At 40.5% G+C, this 24152-nt stretch overlaps 1 protein-coding gene across 1 annotated transcript in view; it reads left to right on the top strand.

Moving 5' to 3' along the window:
* The first annotated feature begins 6161 nt into the window (after positions 1–6161).
* Positions 6162–24152, top strand: part of kif6 (kinesin family member 6) — a 49158-nt gene continuing 31167 nt past the window's right edge. The window contains exons 1-9 of the mRNA XM_047611349.1: positions 6162–6335; positions 7923–8032; positions 9197–9271; positions 14354–14501; positions 14743–14852; positions 16183–16312; positions 20168–20374; positions 20901–21044; positions 21355–21441. Of these exons, the coding sequence (XP_047467305.1) occupies positions 6276–6335; positions 7923–8032; positions 9197–9271; positions 14354–14501; positions 14743–14852; positions 16183–16312; positions 20168–20374; positions 20901–21044; positions 21355–21441 (1071 nt within the window). The 5' untranslated portion in view covers positions 6162–6275. The remainder of the gene's footprint in view (positions 6336–7922; positions 8033–9196; positions 9272–14353; positions 14502–14742; positions 14853–16182; positions 16313–20167; positions 20375–20900; positions 21045–21354; positions 21442–24152) is intronic.

Genomic DNA, 24152 nt, shown 5'->3' with positions numbered 1-24152 from the left:
GAACCTGACCGCAGACTTCTCAGTACTAACGGAATGCGTTAGTATTCTACGTAACGGAATAATCTCCTGGTCAAAAGTTATAAGTATTTGTAAAATATACATACACACAAGTCTTACACACACGTGTGTGTAGGAGAAGAAAGCTCCTCAACATGCACAGAGGCTTCCACTCCAAGTCCAACACCCCAAGACTGTACGTTAAGCTGAAAGAGGGAGGCTGAGGACTAGTGAGCACCAAGGCCAGTCCAGGATGGCAAATGCTCCTGAAATGATGAACTGCTAAGAGAATGTCTCAGGCAGAAGAAACCAGAAGAAAGTGGAAGAAGAGAGAGAGGAAGAAGAGCTGACAACCTGGAGGGACAAGCCCCTACTTGGCATGTACAACTGTCAAATTGAAGAAGTGGCTGATATCAAGAAAACCTACCAATGGCTGGAAAACAGTGGACTAACAGACAGCTCAGAGGCACTAATCAGGGCAGCACAAGAACAGGGCCTAAGTACTAGAACCATAGAGGCCAATATATTCCAGAGCAGATCAGACCCGAGGTGCAGACTGTGCAAAGATGCTACTGAGACAGTTCAGCACATAGTAGCAGGGTGTAAGGTGCTAGCATACATGGAGAGGCACAACCAAGTGGCTGAGATAGTGTACAGGAACTTCTGCACCCAGTATGGAATAGAAGCACCCAAGTCCCAATGGGCCACACCACAGAAGATGTTGAGAACAACAGGGCCAAGGTTTAGTGAGACTTCAGCTTCCAGACTGACAGACAGGTCCTGGCTAACCAACTGGACATAGTGGTGGAAGGCAAAGAGCAGAACAGGGTGGTGGCGATAAATGTGGCGATACCAGCCGATGGTACATCGGAAAGAAGTAACACAAAAAGTCTGAGAAGTACTAAAATAGACTGGCGACTGGTGTCCAGGGTGCACCCCGCCTTGTGCCTGATGAGCAGTGGCAGAAAATGAGATGATATATAAAGCAGGTTTTCTTCCATAATTGATATGATATCATATGCTCCTTATTGCTATTGCTAAATAGTTTATAATGCACCATGTGAACTACAAATGCTTCAAACAGAACTACGAAAACAGGTCTAGCTTTTGTCAGCAATAGTCAAATGTTTGTGTTCGACTGGATGAGATCATTAACAAAGTGCGTCACTCGCTGTCATAACTTGTCAGGCACTCGTGTGTTACTAGCAAGTGTGCACACTGGAAGGTATTTCCTCCCATGTGCAAATCTTTTCAAGACCAGTGGTGAATGGCAAACACAGGACACATGCATTCTACATGCAAACTTACGCGTGTATGTCACTGCCAGAGCTGACCCATGATTCATTCAGCATGAGTATTGACAATATTCCTTCTCTGACTCATTCACTCATTCACTTTGCAGTCATTTCCCACGCTGGCTCAATATAGCTGTGCAAATGTGGTGCTTACAGATGTTACTGTATCCACATCAAATGTAGCTGAGATAGTAAGAACTTACTGTCTCTTGACGCTAGCACTATATTTGATTTTTTTTTTTTTTTTTTGCTAAACACCACTTTTCCAATGTTCAAAACACATTTTTCCATGATCGGTATGCAGACATATATATGTTTGTGTGTGTATTTCATCTATGTATGATGACTGTCAGTGGCATACAGTAGAAGATGCCACAGAAGCGCACGCTTGTCTCTAATCGTCCCTGTGGTTTAAGGAGCATCTTGGCATTCAACCACTAAGCCACTGTGACCACCCTCAGACAGAACTGGGGCAACACACGCATACACAAACACACACAGGCACGGGGCAACATATCATCCTACGGAATCTATCTAACCTCAACCACTAAGCCACTGAGAGGCAGCTACTTAACTGAAGCATCATTCTCTCCTGTACTCTGTAATAATGGCCAGGGCAAATCTAAACCACTCTGTTTGAAAGAAATACCAAGATGCCTTTGTAAGGGACCGATTAGACAGAAACTGCAGACGGTACAGTGTCTACAGCTCACAGACTGGGCGTGCGCAATCGCAAATAATGTTTTTGTTTACAGTGTGTACCCATGCATACGTACAAACATACATGTGCACATAGAAATTCCTGGAAACAAAGTGTAAATACTCACCCAAGCTGCTTGTGTAATTTGGGTGGGTTGGCTGCTTGGTTGTCAGGCTACTGATGGTGCTTTGAGCAAGCAGTGGCAAGTTCTGTTAATGTCTGACGCACTCCTTTGCATTAGCCTAATGGGGTTACAATATATGAAGGACTGAAACTGTGAAGCAAAGCAGGAAAACGTTGTATTTCACTTTCTACTTTACTGATGGAAAGTAAAAATGCATGTCAGGTGATTCTGATGGAAGCATAAAGTATGTGACGTTTGTTTTTCTTCAGAAAGCTGTTGTTCCGATGACACTTTCTACACCCCATTTGATCCCATTGTGACAGCACTTGTGCTGAATTAGCACCAGGTCATCTTGCAAACATCCAAACAAAATCACAACCACAGACCAAACAGTTTGTCAAGATGCAAGCACTCTCAGCCAGCCTGAGATCCTCCGTCACTGAGCACACCTTTTTGATTAACTGCCAGGCCAGCGCTTACAGACAAGGGTGTCGAATGCTGGCGAAGATGACTGAAAAAACAGGTTTTAGCCTTTGCCTGCTTTTGCCTTTAAGGTCCTACAAGTTTCAAAGTGTGCTCGGTCGAGGAAAGGTAGCTGCAAACTTCTTCTGTATCAAAACAACAGCCTTTACTGTACCTTACTCCTTTCAGGGTTGATGAAGCATGCATTGTGCACAAATGCATGCTTGCACATGTCACCACAGATTATGATCATCCTGATTGCCATTGTGACACCTGTGTAGTTGTTATTGTCACTTGATCTTCCTGTGAAGCCAATACAGGAAATAGAAAAGAATACTGAAGTGCTAATCAGGGTAGGAATTATGGGAAATGATTGATAAGATTCCAAAAAGTTTCTTTTAATGGCTTCAGTAAGAACGAATTCAGTGTGTTTATATGGAAAGACTGAATGAAAATGTCACTCATTTGTTTAGAGAGAAAATGTCGTGCATTCATATTGAAGTCCGTTTCCGTGCGTCAGACTTTTGGTGGTTGCTCCTTTGGGGAGAAACCACAGCTATGCGAGCTAAAGCTAAAGACAACACATGGACCAAAACAGGATATTAAAAAAAAAAAAAAAAAAGCATTCACAGTTCCCTAACAAGCCCTGTCCAGCCTGGTGGTGGTGTTTACAGCGTGCACTTTTCTGTCAAGGAAACAGATTTAACTGCACTGTGTAATTGTTTTGTAGAAAGTGGACGTGGCTGTTTCCTTCTTGGAACTTGGACATGAAAATGTTTGCATGCAAAGGCTCAAATCCAATATGAGTAGTCATCACCTTCATGGGGGGAAAAAAAACGACTTTTTTATCATAAAGAAAAGGAGGAAATGGAAAAGAAAAGTCAATTGGTTGACATGGTTTCTTCAAATATGTCTTTACCCATGATGAATTGAAAGTCATATAGTTTCAGGAGCTTTGTGAGACTGTATTTGTTCTCCCTGGTTAATATCATATCATAGACAAAGATACAGACATCTGGCATCGTACCATAGAGAATGGTTTAATCCTTTCTAAGGATTTTCTATGAAAAGTACAGAGATAACAACAACAAAAGAAGTATTAGATGTATTATAATTTTAGTTGTATTTTCAAACTTTTATTTCTGTGGTTGTATTCATTTTGCCCATGATCTCGAGTTTATATCTTGTATGGGCAAAATGTGGTTTGGCATAGAGGTCCAAGTGATCTGCAGACCTCCAATACGGTTGCTGCCAGAGGGTGTGTGGTAGAAGAAAGAGAAAAGCTGTCTCTTTGAAGCCGCTCATTGCTCCAGGGTTCTGCTAACACAGGATATTTTCTCTCATGCGCGGCTAGCAGTACCTGATTGCTTGAGTCAGGTGACTGGTACACTGCCACATGTAAACACAAACATGCCGGCAACAGTCTTCTGAAGAAAAAAGAAAAGAAAAAAAAAAGTGGCCTCGCTTGTCTCATTGCGCAACACAGAATATCCCAAACATACTCAGCATAACCTGAGCGCCGCACGTTAGACCATTTGGAGCCCATGTGAAAAACATCCTGTCCAATTGGTTATCCTCACATGATGCCTGTTAGGGGACTAACCGCTTAGCTTTCCGTAATGAGTTACGTGGGGATTTTTAATTTCCTAAGTTAGGAAAATGTTTGCTTGGTAAACAGTGACTAGTGCATATTAGTGGTCTTTCATTTCAACATATTTGATATAAAAGTCACAATTTTTGATAAAGTACTTTAAGTACTTTATAAGCATGGTACATGTTTCTCTGCACTTTTAAACCATTTTTAAACCACCTCCAAAAAAATGCTCTTTTTGTGCAACATTATAAATGCATGATACATAAGACACACCCACACACACTAAACAAGGAACCACACAAGAAGTATTTGGCATCAAGGAATGCACTGGAACAAACGTGACACAGTCTCAAGGATGCCACTATAAACCTGGTCGCCTGGCCGGTGAGGAGCTTGGGGGGTGGGCCTCTTGGCTGGCTATATTTGGAGTACAACCAGGGTTCAGGTGAAATACCAGAAACAGAATGACATGCTAGAGACTGAAACTGGAGACAGGGTCAAAGCCAACTCACCCCCACCCTGCAAACACAAGACCTGTGGTGCTGTGTAAATCAGCTGATAAGTGAATTTGAGTTCCTTATGAGCCTCCTCTATAAGAGAGAACACGTTGTGCAATAAGGCTGCTACCTTAAACGGCTCCACCACATTCCACAAGTCACAAGGGTATACGTAGCTCTGCATCATATGCAAAAACCACGCACACGAAAAAAAAATATAGCCGTCTGGTCCGCCTCATTTCTTGTTTTAACACACTCTGGTTTCTCTAATCTTTCATTTACAAGACACAGAGTTTGGTTTGCGGCGGATCAAAGCAACGCTAGTTCAACTCTATGATTTGCTGCCAATTCTGGTTGTGTCTTTGTTTGTATTATGAGTTTTATGGAGTGTAGTTGTATCATTTCTAAACATTTCCTTTCTTCAAAAATATGGGTCTATAACGGTCAAATCCGGCAGTTGTGGTTGTACCTGTTTGCATTATGTGTAAAAGTCAATGGCCTAATGTGTGGGGAGCGCCTACCATGTTGAATACACTTCTGTCAATATGGCCACTGAATGAGTCACTGAGTGAACTTGTGGTAACCTTTTGTTTTGAACATACAATACTTTTGTGGTGAATATCAACAGAGCAGCCCAGAACAGATAAATCCATGTTTTGCTTTCACTTCTGACAACAATGGGATTAATATACTCACATGACTTTGACCAATGGAGGCTTCAGGTTTTATTGTAAAAAGAGGCTTGACACGGGTGAATTGCATGGAATTCTTTTCCATTTATTAATTCCCAGTGGCAACTAGTGGCAGCCATTCTCTACAGAAAGAAGGAAAATAGTTGCCTTGAATACACTCCTCCTGCTCCAGGTGTTCAACAGGACTGGGATTATTTACAAGGGACACATCTAATAAACCATTTTACATCAATAACGCCGTAAAACAAAACTCCAACAATAATTATTTACATAAACTATACACCAACATATCAAAAGTATACCATCCAAACCGAATAATTAAACCAACACTAATCATGATTCACTTGTTCCCCGTTTTGTGAAAATGGTTTAACCCTCGAGTTTAAAGGCAGGTGATCAACCTAAACAAATGCGGAGACGATTAGAAATGGGTGAGTTCAGACATTAAGTGGAGATTTAAGTGTAAGACACAAAATGCATGTAATTTAACACAGAAGATATCAACGTTATACTAACAAAGTTTTCGTTTCTTACACAGATAGGATGCCCCCAATCTGCTTACTGCAAATATGTGAATCCGTATTAACCGAATAAAACAAATCGATCTAAATATTAATTTAACTACTGTATTGTGAACACATGAATGAATGGGACCAGTGGTCTCCATTACATGCCTCCTCCTCCTTAACACACACACAACCACACGCTCAGTGTTGTTGAAATGAGGCGGATGAGACGGGTGTTACATCGAGGACTCATCTTTAAAGCGATAGACGATCTTTGTAGCGGGCCACCGTCACCTAGCAACCGGCTACAACAAACTGCCAGCGTTGCAGCGACATTAATGCTAAAACCAAAAAGCTGGTCAGCTGTAAGGCAACGAAACGCTGAAATATTTTATTTTTCTACGAAAAATGGTAAAGCAGACGATACAGATATACGGCCGAATTAAACCAACGAATGAAACAATCGCGGTGAGTGCGTACAACTCGACGTTACTTGAACACAGCTCGGTCTAATTAACAAGGCGTCACAGCTTGACGGCCCCAGTTTCATTTGATTATTTTATCTAGAAGCTTCAGGTTTGCGCTGAAGCTCATTTGGGACTTAGCTTTTCTTTACTCTCCTGTCATAACTTTGTCACAATTTGTCCACATACTGATAATGTATGTCTTTTGGCCTGTCACAGCAGGCCAATATATAAAACGCCCCATAACTATGAATATAATTTAAACTTTATCTCTTCCATTCTGTCCGTATTTACCTTTTGTTTTGTCTATAGTTGCCGCTGGAAAAGCCAGCAGTTTGTACATTCAGTAAGCCAATATTTGTCAGTTGTGGTGGTGCTCAAATTACAAAACCATCGCAAGCTTTAATTTGTCCCTCTAATTGCATTTCTGCTGGAATGAAAGGGGCCGTTTCTGACCATCTGGGATGTTGAAGCTGTCATATTTCTCATCTAGTAAAAAAGTATTCTGCCAACAGCATTACACTCATCAAGGTGAAATTCAGGTTGATCAAACTGGCAAATTCATAAAAACAAACAACCATGTGCTAGGGGTTATTTTGCAATGTCAAATGGGAAAAACGTACTCTTCACACTCATGTTCACCTGCTGTCAGATGAAGGCCCTCTTATTGGACGCACATGGGGGGAAAAGTCCATTCCCATCAGAAACACCGCTGGCAAAGTATTTTCTTCTCCCAGTTAATTTTATGAGCACAGCAGCTGATGGAAAACATAACTGGATTACTCTAAGGGTTTCTGTGGCACTAAAGCTTTAGCTGTCAATGTCTTCCTGAAATGAAATGAGAATAGCTACCTCCTTGGGGCATTTCTGAGGTTCAGTGATGGTCAGGAGGCAACACTGCAGGCAGGGTGACAGTGAAAAACAATCCAATCACTTTGGTCTTATCTTTTATTCCTGAAACCCTGGGGACTTGTAATTGCATCAGTGTCCATTGGAAACATATGCCAGAGCATATGCTGAAGCTTAAAAACAGGGGGCGCGTGTGTTTAGACTGACCCAGACAACCTCGCTTTAAATGTGCTCCACTGCTACAGCTCAGTCTATATGGGTCTAATGTTCTACAGTTTTTTCTTGCCTCCCCCGAGGCATGGTTTTGGCTTTGGTTAGCAGTGGTAAACTCGCAGACCTTGCCTACGCTGTATACTGGTCATAATTGTGTGTGCATTTCTATTGCTTTCAATGGGAGATATGCTCCATAAAATCCATCTTTTCATTTTGGAACATGCAATACCCAAACCACAAGTGTCCAAATGTATATTTTAGACCTAACATGATATATTGTCTTTGTGTTCCAGTTGGGCCGTATGTACCATGCGGCATAAAAGCACGGAAACCTAGAAACTATAAAACATATAAACCCTGCTTTCAAAAAAGTAGATGGATGCTTTTGTAGTTACACTTACACGCACCTCAAGTGTTTTCTTGTTGGTAAATTAGCTACTTATACTAGCCATTTATCTTGCAGTAATAAATGGTAGACTATAGGCATGTCTCTGAAGGTTCTCAGTCATGTTGTCTCTGGCTCCCTCAGGTGTACTCTGTGGACAATGAAGAGCAGACAGGTGCATCTCTAGAGTTTATTGTGCCCAAGGACTTGGCTGATGGCTTTGTTAACAACAAGAGAGAATTCTATAAATTCAGGTAGAGTAACCAAGACCTGTATTTTTCATTTGCATTCAACTGGTAGGTTGATAATACTCCACTTCTGTGTACAAATGAATACATTATTTCTCCATATTACCATATTACCTTAGAAAGAAGCCCTCTTTCCTGAAACTAATCACTGAATAGCAAGTAGTAACAATTTGTAAACAATCGAGAGACTGTAATAGACCATCACACATAACTTTTCCAGTGAGTCATGGATGTTGCTTTTTGTGGTGACCCCATAAGCCTCCCACAGCCACTGAAGTTTAAGAATTCTCTTTCAATACTTTTGTAGAAGAATAATGGTGATGTCTTTGCAAAAAGATACATGGCAATTTACTGTATTTACAATACACTGCAGCTTTCCTAACTTGCACAATTATATTTCAATTTGACAAATGTCATAGGTGTAATTCATGGTGCAATTCAAATTCAAAAAAGAGTCTGCCTTTCCCCATTGACACAAATCTATCTAAATGATAGATGATTTTCTTCAGCTCTTGATATTAATTACACCTAAGCTAAAATTTGCAACACTGGTATAACTGTTGAAAAGATGGAATGAATAAACACAACATTGGGTGCTCAGGTTGCACAATAACTTTCCCATGAATAATCCAACCACCAGTTCTGTCAGTCAAAAGCCAGAACATCTGTTTAATGCTGGTAGTGAAAGCTGCAGCCTGATATACCCTCTGGGCAGGGCCCATGCCATGCTTCCAAGCTCTAAATTCACAGTTAGAGAGTCAGACAGCAGTGGACACTGAAAACCCTTGTAAACCACACAGTCTTATAATAGCCTGTGGAGGTTCCCTTGTGCCCTTATAGAAATAAAATTTCCACATTTAACAGTCTTTCCTGGGCGGATTCCTCTCACATCTGTCTCATCTTTCTGTGGGATGAAACATGATGGGTTGAGACAGCTTTAGAAAACAGAATGACTAAACTCCACCTTGTCCACTTAAGAAATTAAATACATGCTGCATTTTGTGCTTATTCAGTTCTGCTGTGGGTAACTGCTGAGACTTAGATGTTTGAGATACGCCAACCACATATATTTCTTTAGCGTATGTTATTGTAGGGAATTAAATAACAGAATGATGTTCTGGCCTTTTCTGTTTTGCCACATGTATCTTTATCCTTCTCATTTCTCTCCAGGTTCAAAAAAGTGTTCGATCAAGCAGCCAAACAAGAACAGATATTTGAAAACATTGCCAAACCAGTTGCAGACAGGTAATATATTGCTGACATTGTACTTTCTAAAAATGACGAATGGAAAGAGTTCAGATTAATTTGGTGTAATTTCTATAGTTTATTTAAAACTGTTCAAATCTACTACAATCAAAGTTTCCTTCTTACAAGTTTCAAAATTCACTATTTATCACCTGTGCTCAGCAATGTTCATCTCTCCACACTGAAATCAGACCACACAGGCTTCAGCAAGCCTCGTTGACAGGAAGTCACTAAAGCTGAGCTTTCTTTAAGATGGAAATGGTGGGTGTCTGTGATTTTTGGCTTGCTTTACATACTTAAACCACTAAGTGGACAGAGCTGGCAGGCAAGATGGCACACTGTGCCATGGTGAGTGTGAGAGCAATTTCAAGCCACAACACAGAGCTGTACTATGTACCGTAGCTCAATTGGAGCGACAACATTTGTCCTGTACAAGGACTGTATTTATTATACTAACCTGCTGAAATTTCTGGTCCCTAACAGGGAAAATAATTTCACAATTAATTTGAATTAAACTGAATAGCTGTTCTCTTGGGTCTTCTTTAGTTTCAGACTTGATTAGGGTTTGATTAGTCTTAATGTTCTACTAACGGTTTTGATGATCAGAAATGGACTATGATAGTTTGTAAGTATTTAATCACTTGTTTTTGGTCGCTTAGAATGACCCCTCTTTATCTACATGGATCCTCTTCCACCTGCGTCTGCTATGTTGTGCTCAGGCGGCAATCTCTGTCTGGTCGATGTGGAAGTGCAAAAAACTGCAGTTCATCAAGTGGCCGCTTGAGGCTGGCTCCAAAAGGGAGCAAATCCCCATAGACACCATGTTAAAAAGCCCAACTTTACAGCAATATTAAACATGTTTACAGCCTGGTACAAAAAACGATTTTGGTCTCAATATTTTATTTTACTATTCATAACAACTGGATGACATTGGATGATTTTTTTCTATAACTCAACGTGTTTATTTTTTTTAAGGTCTAAAATTTGTTTTTATTCATTATCTGCATAATAAAGAAGACAACATCTTTTCTGTTTTTAAGTTTAAAACCAGAAGGATGGAAAATAAAATAACACAAAAGAAAAGCCGTATAATCATCTAACTAGTACTATGTACTTTAAGTGTACATGTACACACATCTGTGTACATTTTACCTTTCGTTTGAGAAGAAACAACAAAGAAGGAAACGTATATAAATGCGGTTTGTAAACTTACATACACTTACTTCACAGACTTAATGGGGTTCTAAATTTAGTTATATTTTAATAAAAAAAAAGTCATTGGTCATAAGCACTTGAAACACCAGTTCTTCTAAATACTATTTTCACCCCATCACAACAAGGGGAAACTAGACTGACTTCCAAAAGAGAAAACGGCCAACATCAGAGGGAGGAAATTTACTTGGAATTTCCTGTGATCAATTATTGGTTGTTTTCTTTTTATGTGAACAGGGTTCTTCGTTTCTCCTCACCAAACTCCTGGCTCAGTTTAGTACCACCACAACATCGACAATATCCACAACATCCACAACATTCCGCCCAGACGTCTGAGTCACAATAGGGGCTATTTGTGGAGTCCCACAAGTGCTTTGCATTATCTCTGTTATTAGGAGACATATAAACAACAGTGATATGTCTGGATTGGTTGACTGACTACTTGAACATATTTGACCCGACTGACATGGGTTCACTGACTTAGGTATTAGGTTGCGTCCCTAGCCAACCTCTTAACAGTTTCCCCCTTGTTGTGGCAGATGGTAAACGTCAGGTTAAAAAGTTGTAGTCAGAACCTGGCTAAGCCTTGCTATATCAATTTGAGCTTGGCGTCTTTCAGTCTTTGATACGTGTATAGTGTCTGCAGTCTATAGGACACTAGTCATCCTGTCTAGCCAAGACTAATCTGTCTTCTCAATCAGGCATTTCTGAGTACACTGTCACCCCCCTCCCCTCCCCTTTTTGCAAGATGCTTACTCACACAAAGAATGTTCAGAATTCCTCCAAGTTTAAACCTTTTAAATTGAGTGTTACCTCTGTGGAAAAACAGAAGAGGGTGCTAATATTGCCTATTCAAACCCATTTCTAATTTCAATTCAATTCACTTTTTTTTATTTAGAAATTTTATTTATGTAGTGTCAATAACAATACAAATTGTCTCAAGACGCTTTACAAAAATGGCCTGAAAACTCCAGAGCAGAGATGGTGGCAAGAAAAACTCCCTTTAACAGGAAGAAACCTTCAGCAGAACCCAGCTCATATGGAGGGATCCATCTGTCTAAGGCCAGCCGGGTAGAAACAGAGAAGACTGGAGAATTGTTCATCCAGGTACTAGTGGATAACTGCGGGAGGCCATGAAGACTGGGCAGGTGGATGAGACCACGACAGCAGATGTAGTTTGGAGCTCCACAGGTCAGATACACAGCATTCCGGGCCATTTGAATATGTTGCCTTCACAGACAATCACAGGGATAGTCCAAGACTTTGGCGTCATATTCCTACAAAGAGCATTAACAGATATCATAAAAACAACTTTCTGTAGCTAAAATTGACAAAGACTACGCTATCTGGGCAGAAAACTATGGGGCTTATGCTGAAATTGATTTACGTTACAGTTGGAGAAGCACTACTGGTCACAGTAATCAAGACAATCATATTTGGACTGACACAATCCCAAACCCCCTGTACTTAGGAAAGATTTATCCAGGTTTAGTCAAAAGTCACTTTGAATTGCAGCAGTGTCACCGCACTGAAACTCATGCTCACAGACGCATACCCTCTCTGCAGTAACTGTCAGGTGGTTGTTTCAGTTGGTACTCTGTCATACTTGGCACATTTCGAGTTTAGCCAAAAGCTCTAACTCGTTTACTTGCACACGAGTCTCTGTCTCTGCTGTGGTGTAACCGAAACCCTTCATTTCAACTCCAGCACAGTAGTTTAAAAACAAACCAGCATTAATAGCTTCAGGAGAGGAAGAGCCAGTGGAATGATGTTGGCCTGGCAAAGCAACTGCACTATCTGCGTTGTAATCCCATTTCACAAGATTGTAAAACCTGCAGCCGAAGTTCAGGGAAAAAAGAGGCTCTGTTCAGTTTTATCCATAACCAAAGTACCTCCAAAGATTGAACACAACTTCTAATAAAAACAACAGGAAGAACAAGGATCTTTTACACGATGTGGAGCCAATCTCTAGGAAAGCTGAGGTGTAAACAGGAACAAGCATTGGGAAACGCCCAAGCCTCAGTGGCAGGGCCCAGGCCACATCATTAGTACTGACATTAAGCAAAACACTGAGCCTGTGTCTTTTCTGCCCGCTGCCAATCACTGCTATGACTCACACTAGATTAAATGGACGCCCAATGGCTGTCCAAATCAGACTAACCCACTACCATTCTCAAGAGTGGACGTTGTGTTTTATATAAACTGACATGCTGTTTTTTCCTTTACCCTTCTTATGCAGGGTGTGGAACTGTACAGCGCACAGGAAAAAAACCCACACACTGCTCAAATACTGGGTTGGCAATTCCATTAGAATAAGTGAGAAGATTAAGGTAGTTTATAATTCATCTTGAAAAATACAGTGTAAAGATATCCGCCTTTGGCAAGTTGGGGAGCACGTAGAGAACACAGAGTTTATCCACATCTTTGATCCATACTCATGTGTCAGAGAACCCACTGCACTTTTACTGTTCCTAGTTGGTTTATTTCTCTTTTTTTCTCATAAATCATGCCACATATAAGTTCCATAATTTTGGAATATGTTTCATTCTAACAGAACTATTTCATTTCATTGCGCTGTACACGTGCAGCAGGACATTTCTATGCCGAACCCAAATTTACCAGACCCTTAGTCAAGTGGGTTTGGGCCCTTTTTGTCATTCATGCCCTGAGACATTGCTCTCTTACCGGCAGATGTCTGCCGCCCCAGCAGCACTCCACTCACTGCCATCCATTCCTGTGGATTTCAAGCGTGCGATTGAATTTACTTAGACTGTCTGTGTCTGCTTAGGAATGTACTTGAAGATCTGTTGTTTTACAAATTATATTATATATTAGGCAAATGAGCACGAGCGGGTTACATTTACAGACACACAGATGCTTTTTGCATATTGCATGAAGCATATCATGTTCAAGTCACTGAGGCTTTCTTAAAGGTAAGATAGTTTAATTAGTTATCTTTCTGCTCAGTTTGTTGTTGTCGGTTCAGATTTATGAATGCAGACCTAATTAGGAAAGATGTTCTATATTCTTCCTTGGAAAGGACAGGAGGAAGAGCTGGAGGTTGGAGAGTTGAAGATGGTGAGGTTTTCTCTGAGCGTGACCAGGATATATAAGATCAGGAATCAGTACATTAGAGGGACAGCTCATGTGAGACGTTTTGGAGATAAAGTGAGAGAGTCCAGGTTGAGATGGTTGGGACATGTTCAGAGGAAGGATGGTGAATATATTGGTCAAAGAATGCTGAGGTTCAGAGAATGACCAAAGAGGAGGTTTATAGATGGAGGAGGAGGAGGACATGAAGGCAGTTGGTGTGAGAGAAGAGGACACAGAGGATAGGCCGAGATGGAAGAAAATAACTCACAGTTTTGACCCCTGAAGGGAACAGACGAAAAAAGTTGTGGTGTCATTCTTTGTTTGTTCCTGTTGTTACATAGCCACCTGATCTTCTCTTTAGTGATGATCATGCATGCTGTGATAATAACATACATCTTACTGGGTCTCTGTTTAAAGGGTTACCACAATAAGTATGCCTGCTACCACCATAACCAGGGATGAACATTTACCGTATTCTTAGTTTTGGCAAGTATACTTACTTTTGAAAAACAGGCATACAATAGGAAAACTACAAGTTATCTTAATCCATTCATGGAATAAGATTAATACCATAAATATGTATTCAGCAGCATACAGCTCTTTTACAGTCGAGTACTTGCACTTGGAAAGTTTTGTATATGGATATATTTTTTGTCACTGTTAAATATGTTTGCCTCATATAAGCCCACATTAATTAGATTGGATCATTTGCCTAAACTGCCTTTTAAAGATCAAGTGCTGATGATTTTTTCCGTGTCTTTGTGTCCGTGTTTGCAGTGTATTAGCAGGATATAATGGCACCATATTTGCATATGGCCAGACGGGCAGTGGGAAGACCTTTACCATCACAGGAGGGGCAGAGCGTTACAGCGACCGTGGGATTATTCCTCGCACCCTTTCCTACCTTTACGAATGCTTCAGTCAGGTCAGTGCATTGCCCTTTCGCTGCTCAGTTACAAATTTAGCTGATATACACACCAACACCAACTCTCACTGCAAAATGGAAACTTTAAGTCTTCCAAATGTCTCTACTGTTATTTGTTATCCTACATTGCAAAGCTTCTAACTGTATTGTTAATTTAGATTTATTTGTTTGACATTCCCTAGGATTTCTATCTTCTGTCTGCATTCTGTCCATTTTTTTATTATATATTTTTGCTCAACAGGACAACAGCATGGTTTATACCACACACATCTCCTACCTGGAGATATACAATGAGATGGGATATGATCTTCTGGATTCCCGACATGAAGCATCTCGACTGGAGGACCTACCGTTAGTGAGCCATTTGCTGTACTTTAGCTATACTTAAATGCCTTTGGAGATTGGGGTCATTTATTGTACTGTATATTTCACCTTGACAACCTGGGCTCATGAATCATACTTATTTTAAAGTTGTTAAGACCAATAACCACTGGGTTCATTACTCTCTCCAACACTTGTGGTTTTAGCCGAGCCTTATTCCAGAGCAGCCATTTCTCAGCCTGGCTCAGAGTTGTTGTGTGGTAAAATATGGAGACTCCAGTATATAATACCACACCACTAGGAACTGCCAAACTGACATAATGAGACTGTGGGACAGCAATGGATGTGGTCAACCTGGTGGCATACTCCACCACTGGAGTGGAGAGCAAGAGGGTCATGTGGAGAAACAGTTTTTCATAGGCGGTGTTGCAGTTGGTTTGAGGGAAATTTGTTTTGTGTGCATCTGCACCTTGTTCTCACTGGTTCATAGCCGGTTGCATCTTCTCTTTTTATCATCCTACTTTTTATTAATTTTTGTTCATATTTGTTTGTCTATTTGCTTAGAGGTTACTTTAATTTTCTTCTCGTTTTTTTGTATGACATCGCCTTGGTACATCACTTTGTTGTTTGTCCTGAATTTTCATGTACCAGTTCCATTTAAGTTTCTTCATTTCTTTTGCAGTGCATCCAACTCAAGGTTTAGATTCCCACAAATCACAGTCTTCTGGAAATAGACAGTGCATGTTGTTAACCATGCTTTGGCCACACTTGCTGATTCAAGGAGAAGCTGTGGCCCTGACAAATTTCTCCCCTTCTCTTCTTTCTAACAATCTTATACTTTTTGTTATATGGTGTTATCCATCTGTGCATCATTTACATCATGTGTTCAGCTTTCCACAAAATCTTAATACAGTTTTATCACACTTCCTCAATTACCACCACATGTTGACATATAATTGTCTATGTTACCATGTGTTCTCCAGTCCTTCTATGTCAGTCCATTAGCTATACTGTCATAACCTGCGGAGCTGGTTCAACACTGTTTCTTACAGCGTACTTTCAGAGAGCCAGATGTTAGCCTGATGATTGATGCGGAAGAATCAATCACCTGTTCATATGCAAATAAAAGACACGTGTCAAACTGGATAACAGCCCACCCTTACATGCAGATGTGGTTTGTTCAGATTTAGAGCTGAGTAACAAGGAAATGGGAGAGAAACAGATGACGTAACTCTCATTTAGGTTTTTTAATAATTGCTTCAGTGTTGGATAATTTGGGGTTTTGTCATTTGTAGCCATCATTCAGTTTTGTCAATTATTCTGTGGTTCTTTCCTCCAATCAATTGTTCCTCTTTTTCAGAAAAGTAATGATCATGGAGGATTCAGACCAGAACGTCCATCTCAGAAACCTTTCTCTGCAACAATCAGCAAATGAGGAAGAGGCTCTAAATCTCCTCTTCCTGGGTGACACAAATCGTATGATTGCAGAAGTAAGATATTTAGAATCCACATGAGTTGTAAATTACAGAAATGTATGAAATGGATTCCACTCTTTAATTCTCACACCACGCATTCTTTGTAAAACACCACAGACCACTCCCAGGGTAAGTGGCATAAAGGGTATTTTTTTATCCCAAAACGCAATACGCATTCTAAAAACTACCTTAAGACCCTTCTAAAATATTATTTTGGTTCCCTGTGGTCCCTTTTACCATGTTTCCCCCAGTAAAACCAAGAATTCTCTCTGTAATTTCTGTTTATTTTGTGGTGTTTTTTCTACCCTCAGACACCCAGACTCCCCACTCGGATGAGACGTGTGGTGTGTTAGCTATTGCTTTTTAACTTGTGGTTTGGAGCTGAATGCTGATCTCACCTTATTTACTCGTGCTGATAGTTTGTAAATAAATAACAGTAAAAGTGAGCTTGACAATCATATTTCAGTCAAAGAGTTGCTTGATGTGGCTGGGATTCTTATATGAAACAAAACCAGTGCAAAAATGTGGTAGTTGCGGGATCCAAGATGTAATATCTCTGGAGCTTAGTAGCCAGTATTTTTCACATATTGTATTGTTTGGACAATTTGTACAAAGTACTAGCCCATTAGCAAAACAGTATTGCATTTGTTTTCATCTGGAAACACATCTTTGAATGTTACATTATGAAGCATGCAGGGAGATCCCAACACAGTCCACCCACACAGAAACTTTTGTTGATTCGTTCTCTCTGGGACTTCATCTTAAGAAGTTTTCTCTTGAGTCTGAGGCAAACAAAAAGCCATCAGGACTGTCAATTTATCACTGCCAGAATGATCCCAGTCGTTCTTGCTCCACATAGGACAGAGCAATGCTTTCTTTCTTCTCTTGCTCCATCCATGTGGATAAAGGATGACACATCTATTCACGCCGCACTCATCAGGCCATGAGCTCACTTGCTTTGAGACTTGGCAATCCCCTCCACGGTCCTATTGGACAGGAAATAAAATACACATTCTCAACTCCTCACCGGCTCTTCTATTTCATCGTTAAACATTTCCTCTCATGCGATTTCTTCTTTGTGTCTCTGTTTACTCCTCTTCCCCTGGATGCAGGGCTTTGACTTCTTCTTTTTTTTTTACATTCTGACTGCCTCCCTCACATGGGGGTGAGTGGGGTGCATAGCAGGCAGTCTAAACTCAAACTTCGCTCTCATGTTTTGAATCAGCAATCTCTATCGGTTCTATCGTCCGTTGCCCCAGATGGCCCCTTTCTGCTGATCTACTGCAGCACTGTGTGTGGTGCATGTTAGGTCAACATGTGGTCCATTTAGAACACAGGAGAGCAAAGGAAGTGACTCCAATGAGGCTGAATTGTCCAAATGTTTTTTTAACTGCTACAGCATATTTTGATGCCCCACTGTGACTATTTCCTCTGTAAAAGTAGTTCATGAACAGTTTCATGTACTGTACTCAATATACTTTTGCCTGTACTGTATGAGTTACTGTAGCATTCCTAAAAAGACAGTGATATCATCTCCGGTGATTACGTTATTATGGTGCACATTAAACACTCAGCATTAGATTTACCCAAACTGTCTTTCTGCTAGTGTTCAGTCTTGATAAATGTCATGGTTAAAAGGACACAGTCAGACTCTGAGATAAGAGCCAACAGTCACATCCTATCTATGAGCAGCTGGCCGTGTATATGAGGACATTTAACTGTCATCTAAGAGTGCTGGTATAGATTTCCACTGTAGTACTTTCACTGAGAGTCAGTTATAAAGTTTGCCTATTTTATGCATGTATGAAACAAGCAGCTCTCAGCTATATTATCTCTTTAATATTTGACTGCCACCACACTGGCAACTTAACCGCCACTTACCCTGCATCTGCGACCCCCTACCTTCTTCTTTTGTGTCCACTGGCGATTGGCAAGCCAGCTTCAAGGAACATCATTAATGCCACACTATTTACATGCAGAAAAATGTTTTGTTGCCTTGGGTGCTATCTGATGTGGTAATATCTGAGCTGTTTTACGAGAATGAATAAGTACATGAGCACAGCGTTGAACAATGTGGGAATTTTGTATTGTGAAATTGGGAAAACAGAACATGTTTATGTGTTTAGACATTTCTGTTTGTTGATTACAAAAGTATCAAGACTTAACTCAGGACTTTATCCAATCTTGTTTGACTGTAGTTACAGCTTTGGTTCTATTGGGTCAAGCAGCTCTGCATGTCCGGATTTGGGCGTCATATTTTATTATTGCTGGACTATTTTACCAAATTAAATCATACTGCTTTGTCAAATTTCTTCCCTTTCCATGGTGCTTAAGTCACAGCCAGACAGCCAGAGCCATGTCCAGAAGCCACTTCAGCATGTAGTTGACTGTATCCCTTGAACCATTGTTGTTGTTGTTGTTGTTTTGTCTCATCTGACAAGAGTAGAGTCGCTCATTTGTTCTTGAATCTATGAAATGACATTTGAAAAGTCAAAGCAGGTTGTCTTGCTTTTTCCTGAAATGTTTGCTCCAATAGCCTTCCCTCCCCTGCCTCTTGTTAACTACCGTGTCTGGCCAGCAACTGGACCACAAGATCTTAGTTCAGTTCTTTGAAAGACCAATGAATGTGGTCACGAACAATAGAGCTAAGCCAGGTGCTAAGTTCTTAATCTTGTGCTATCATGATCACAACCTTTGTGCTGTCCTTCAGGCTATCCAATTCTAGACACTGGTAGCAGATCTCATGAAGGGTCTTAGTATTCCATGACATTTCTTTTTCCTCCTCACTGCACTTTGTCTCATGCCATTTGCTGTCAATGCTCAAGCACACTTAAAGCACCAAAAGAAGCTTGTTGTTAGGTTATTAATAATAAGACCATTATTTATAGTTAAAGAACACAATAGCATTGTGCAAATGGAGTGCTGCATTGCATTTGTGCCATGTTTATTGTTGTGAAAGCAAATAAAACACATTCTGTAATGAAGTCTGGACATCCCATCTCTAACCTTGGCCCATTTAAAATGAGCCTATTCGTTATGTGATCATTTGTCAACATCTAAGGACTGCCTCATATCAGGGAATTCAGACTGAGGAAAGAGATGACAGCAGCGGGTTCAGATGGTGACAGATCTGTCGTGAGCTGTCATGACCCTAACTAGCAGGCGTTGGCATATTTATGCCAACAACAAGTCAGGGTCAGAGCAACTTTTTTAAAACAAATGACCTGGAATGTCTATCATAATATTTTCAGTCAAGGAGAAAAAAATGTCCCATGCCCATATATAGATCACTTAAAATTCCCATAAGGAAAATAACCTCATCCACAATACTAAGTTAATCCAGATCATAGTGTAATACATATCATCAGGATAACCTCTCCATTTTGACTAAAAGCTCCTTTTTACAACCACACTCATGTCTTAAATCTCCTGAAAGCGCAAGCAAAATAAAAGTCCATGATCAGCGGAACTTGAATGACTGGCCATTTCCTCTGTTTACTCTCTGAGTGTGGACCACTTGAGTAACGGACAGTCTTTAGTTAATAAATCACGTGCGTGCAAAATGACTCATACTCTATTTCTGTCTCCTCCTGGTCTCAACCTGACTTCTGCCATTCCAGTGACCATCTTAAAATCAACCTCAGCTTTTGTAAAGCCACCACCATGTGTTCACTGCTCATTGGTTTCACATGGCGTCACTTTGATCTTCAAACCAGACAGAAAAATAAGAATCAAAGCAAGCATGTTTTTGTTTTTTGAGCATGGAAAGTACCAAAATGATGATTTTTTATTTTTTTATGTTTTCACCGTGTGTACCAGTGCTCTTAACATTCATAATAACAGCAACGATCTCCTTTTTGTCATCTTCAGACTCCAATGAACCAGGCATCCACTCGTTCCCACTGTGTTTTCACTGTTCACCTGTGCAGGCGTGAGCCTGGCTCAGCTACGGTGCGGCGATCCAAGCTCCACCTGGTGGACCTAGCCGGATCAGACAGAGTTAGCAAGACTGGTCTAAATGGACAGCTGCTCACTGAAGCCAAGTATATTAATCTTTCCCTCCACTACTTGGAGCAGGTAGACTCTTTTTTATTATTTATTACTTCTTATAATTCATATTTAGTGCATGAACATTTTTACCTGAAAAATAAAATATGCATTTTGTCAAATATAAGAAGGGAAATGTATTGCCTTGTGTTTGACACCATCAGTTGTGTTGTGCAGTTGTAGCGTTGGCTGCTGTTCTAACAGATTTTATGGCAAGAGGCGCTCAGCAGGGTAAAGAGAAACAACAGCATGTAAATGAGTCATCAACATCAACTGTTCAAAAGACCCTGCATGAATCAGGACATCATGTCTAACCTAGTATAATGAAATCACTACTGAGGGAGACCAGTAACACAATGAGACAAGAAGAAATCGGGACTCGGTTTCATGAGCCCATATTTATCAATTTTGGCTTATTGGAAAGACGTTTCTGGTGACAGCATGGTGTTGCTGGCTAAGATAATGCCAGGAGTGTTCAAAGTTGTTATCAAAGGTGACAGATACTCTGTATTGCTTCACATTTCAGCCATTGAAAAGCTATTGTTGTCTTCCTTAGGTAATCATTGCACTGTCGGAGAGGAATCGCTCCCATATTCCCTACAGAAACTCCATGTTAACGTCTGTGCTGAGGGACAGCCTCGGGGGCAACTGCATGACCACCATGATTGCAACTATGGCAGTGGACAAAAGGAACCTTGATGTAAGGATGGGCACCCGAAGGCCAAGTTCAGACACAGTATTCTGTTTGTGAAGATGAACAAGGTTTTGAGTGAAATAATGTGAAATAACATAATTATATACATTATATTATGCCTGAAATGAAAATTTAAGGTTATGGACATGTAATTCTATTCATCTTGCCTTTATCTATATCCTTGTCTGGATTAACTGGAGAAAATATGTCAGATTATTACTTAATAATGTGTTAATTAGGAATAAAAGTTATCTCTCCCTCTCTTTCTCTGTCAGCAGAGAAATATTAAAAGTTTTATTTAAACTCTTCTCTACAGGAATCCATCTCTACGTGCCGCTTCTCTCAACGTGTGGCTCTCATCAAGAATGAGGCAATACTGAATGAAGAACTGGATCCTGCCCTGGTGAGACAGTCCAGCACCATCATGCTTCACCAGTCACTACAAATATCATAGCTTAGCCGCACAATCGCACCACAGAAGCATGTGGTGGTAATGTGGTGTTTAATTGTAGCCAGACCCTCCTCAAAGCTTCCAAACCTTAAATTGATCACCACTGCTGCACTGAGAATCCAGCCTCTAAATTTGAGTGCAACCCACCATGTGCTTAAATATCCTCTTTAGGTTTCCAATAAGAAATTACTTTTTCCAGTCTGATACATTCATTCTAACATAAGCAGTATTCAATCTTCAACACATGGATACTTGGCTATCTTGTGATATTTAGACTAGTCGCAGGTCCTGTTTGCATTCTCTCTCTCTTGTTTACTCGCTTCCAATTCTGTTATGGCATATTTCATCCCAATACCTTTTATGCCTGCGTCAGCTGGAGGGTTGTTTCTGTATTTATCTTTACACACATTCAGACAGGGAAGCACAAATTGCTACATGTAGCCACATAGAGCAGTTCCTGCCCAGATATAGACCTAAAGATAGAGGGTGACACTTTAAAACTAGAGGGCAGTCTGTTTGCCTTCAGTAATGTCAGTAATGTTATTTGGTATCTTTATGCTATGGTTACATTTTTGCCTTAATGAGTCTGAGTGGAGGCCAGAGTAAAGTTACCCCAGTCTTTGGGGTTACGGAAGCCTTGCTTGAAGTTAGAAGGCCATACACATACAAATGTCTTTTATTGCATATTGTGAAATAAATCCTATCAGTTATTGCCGGAGCAGTTTATCCAGGTGGATATTCTTCTTTGTCGTTCTTTCTAATACGTCACACCTTCCCCTGTCGTGGTGTGCCAGGAAGCAGACCTAATAATTGTTGAAGAGGCCCGACGGTTTAGATATTGTAGTAAGCCATCACAGCTATATTCACTTCCTCTGCTCCCACCCTGATCTGCCTCGGGATAAGCTGCTACTGTATTACGGCTACTTAGACTTGGCTGGCCATTTGCAAACCCTACAGAGGTATTTTTAAGAGAGTCTGCGGCCGGCCCAGTAATTGTGACAGTGTCTGGCTGCTTCTAACTGAGTCCAGCACAGTTTCAGCTCGAGGCAAACCCAAACTCCATGGGTAAACTTTTTGTCTCTGTTTATGGATTTTAGTATGTTTCTCATTTTGTCCGTTACTCCTGTCTCTGTTTCTCCTTCTGTCCATGGTTTACTGAAGAAAGCAAAGCCATCAGCATGGTTTGAAAATGAATGATGTCATTTGACTTGTCCTCTCTATCTATTCAACTTGCTTACTGTAGTAATGAACTGAAATCTGGAGTTTAAACCATATTTGGATACTAGGTTATGCCTCACACTGCCTCGCCGGTCTCATACTGTAGCCTACAGGTTAATAAATACACTTCTTCAAAGCCTAAACAGCAGGAAACGAGCCAGACCAGACAAAACATTTAACAAGTCGCTCGTGGACAGGGAAAGAATGAGGTGTTGAAAGTGACCTGTGATCACAATGAAGTCAGCCACAGTGGCCACACCATATAAGGTTGGATCTGTTAGTTTCACTAAGAACATTCTTAGAGGAACTTTAGGAGCGTTAAGGTCACTCTTCATTTATGCTGAGCCCGCCTGCATTCACCATTGGAGATTCAACAGTTGTGGATTTTGTGTTATTGAGTTGTTTTTGCTTTGAGTTGCCATACATTTTCTCTCTGTGATTTAAATAAAAAACAAACAAAAAACAGATGATTTTGAAGTTATGTAGTTAAGCATATGTTTACTGCGTGAAATAGTGACCCTTCCACACATAAAGCCTCCATTCAAGGAGATACAAAAGACGTGTGGCTTGAATTGGAGGCTCTGATTAGCACATACCTGTAAATCAAACAGAAGTCTACTTCGCACCAACCAGAGAGACACGTTTGGGAAGCTACTGTGAAAATTCCTACAGGTAGTTGCTCTTCTGGGTGCCTCATCTGTCTCATCATAGTGATTTGTTTGGGCAGAGCTGTGTTTCTAATGCGATGCAGTGCATTGCTCCTTGCCTGCAATGTACTATAATAATAATGTGATGCCATTTATGGAACGCAGCCCATATGTTATCATTTTATTGTGGAGGATAAAAGCCTAGCCCATGTTTAGGTGTAATGGGAAACTATGCCTCCTTTTCCTTCATAAAAAGAGGCCCCATAATAGCAGCACATCTGTGAGTGGCACACAACATAATGCTGTACATGTGCATTTAAAATGTAACCTGTGGTTATACTGCTGTGCTTTTTTTTGTCTTTCTCACACACATAGGAATATGCAAATTAAGAATCTAAATTAACAAAATGCAAAGAAAATAAACAAGATAAAAACAGATACAAAATAGACATTCTGAGAAAAATGTATTGAATAAACAAAATCAACCTATATACAACAGTGCAATGTGTGGTTGCAGCTTGAGTTTTATAACTGAAAGGTGCAGATAACTTTTAGACTAGAGTCCTTGCGTCTTGTGTCCCACCCCATAGCAATGACACTCCTTGATTTCAGCAGTCATCCTCAGCAGGATGCAGCCTGACACAGGTACACACGCTTTAGGAACAACTAAAAAACCACACACAGCACAAGCTCAAGTTCTGTGCGATGATCCACTGAGCCGCCTCCCCGCAACCCGTATGACCCAAACGCCCCCACTAACAACATCCTGTTGTAACACCAGACACCACAGGACACACT

Source organism: Mugil cephalus, chromosome 17 (assembly GCF_022458985.1).
Source record: "Mugil cephalus isolate CIBA_MC_2020 chromosome 17, CIBA_Mcephalus_1.1, whole genome shotgun sequence".
NCBI lineage: Eukaryota > Metazoa > Chordata > Actinopteri > Mugiliformes > Mugilidae > Mugil > Mugil cephalus.
The sequence above is the reverse complement of the archived record's forward strand: the minus strand, read 5'-3'. Positions and strand labels throughout refer to the sequence as shown.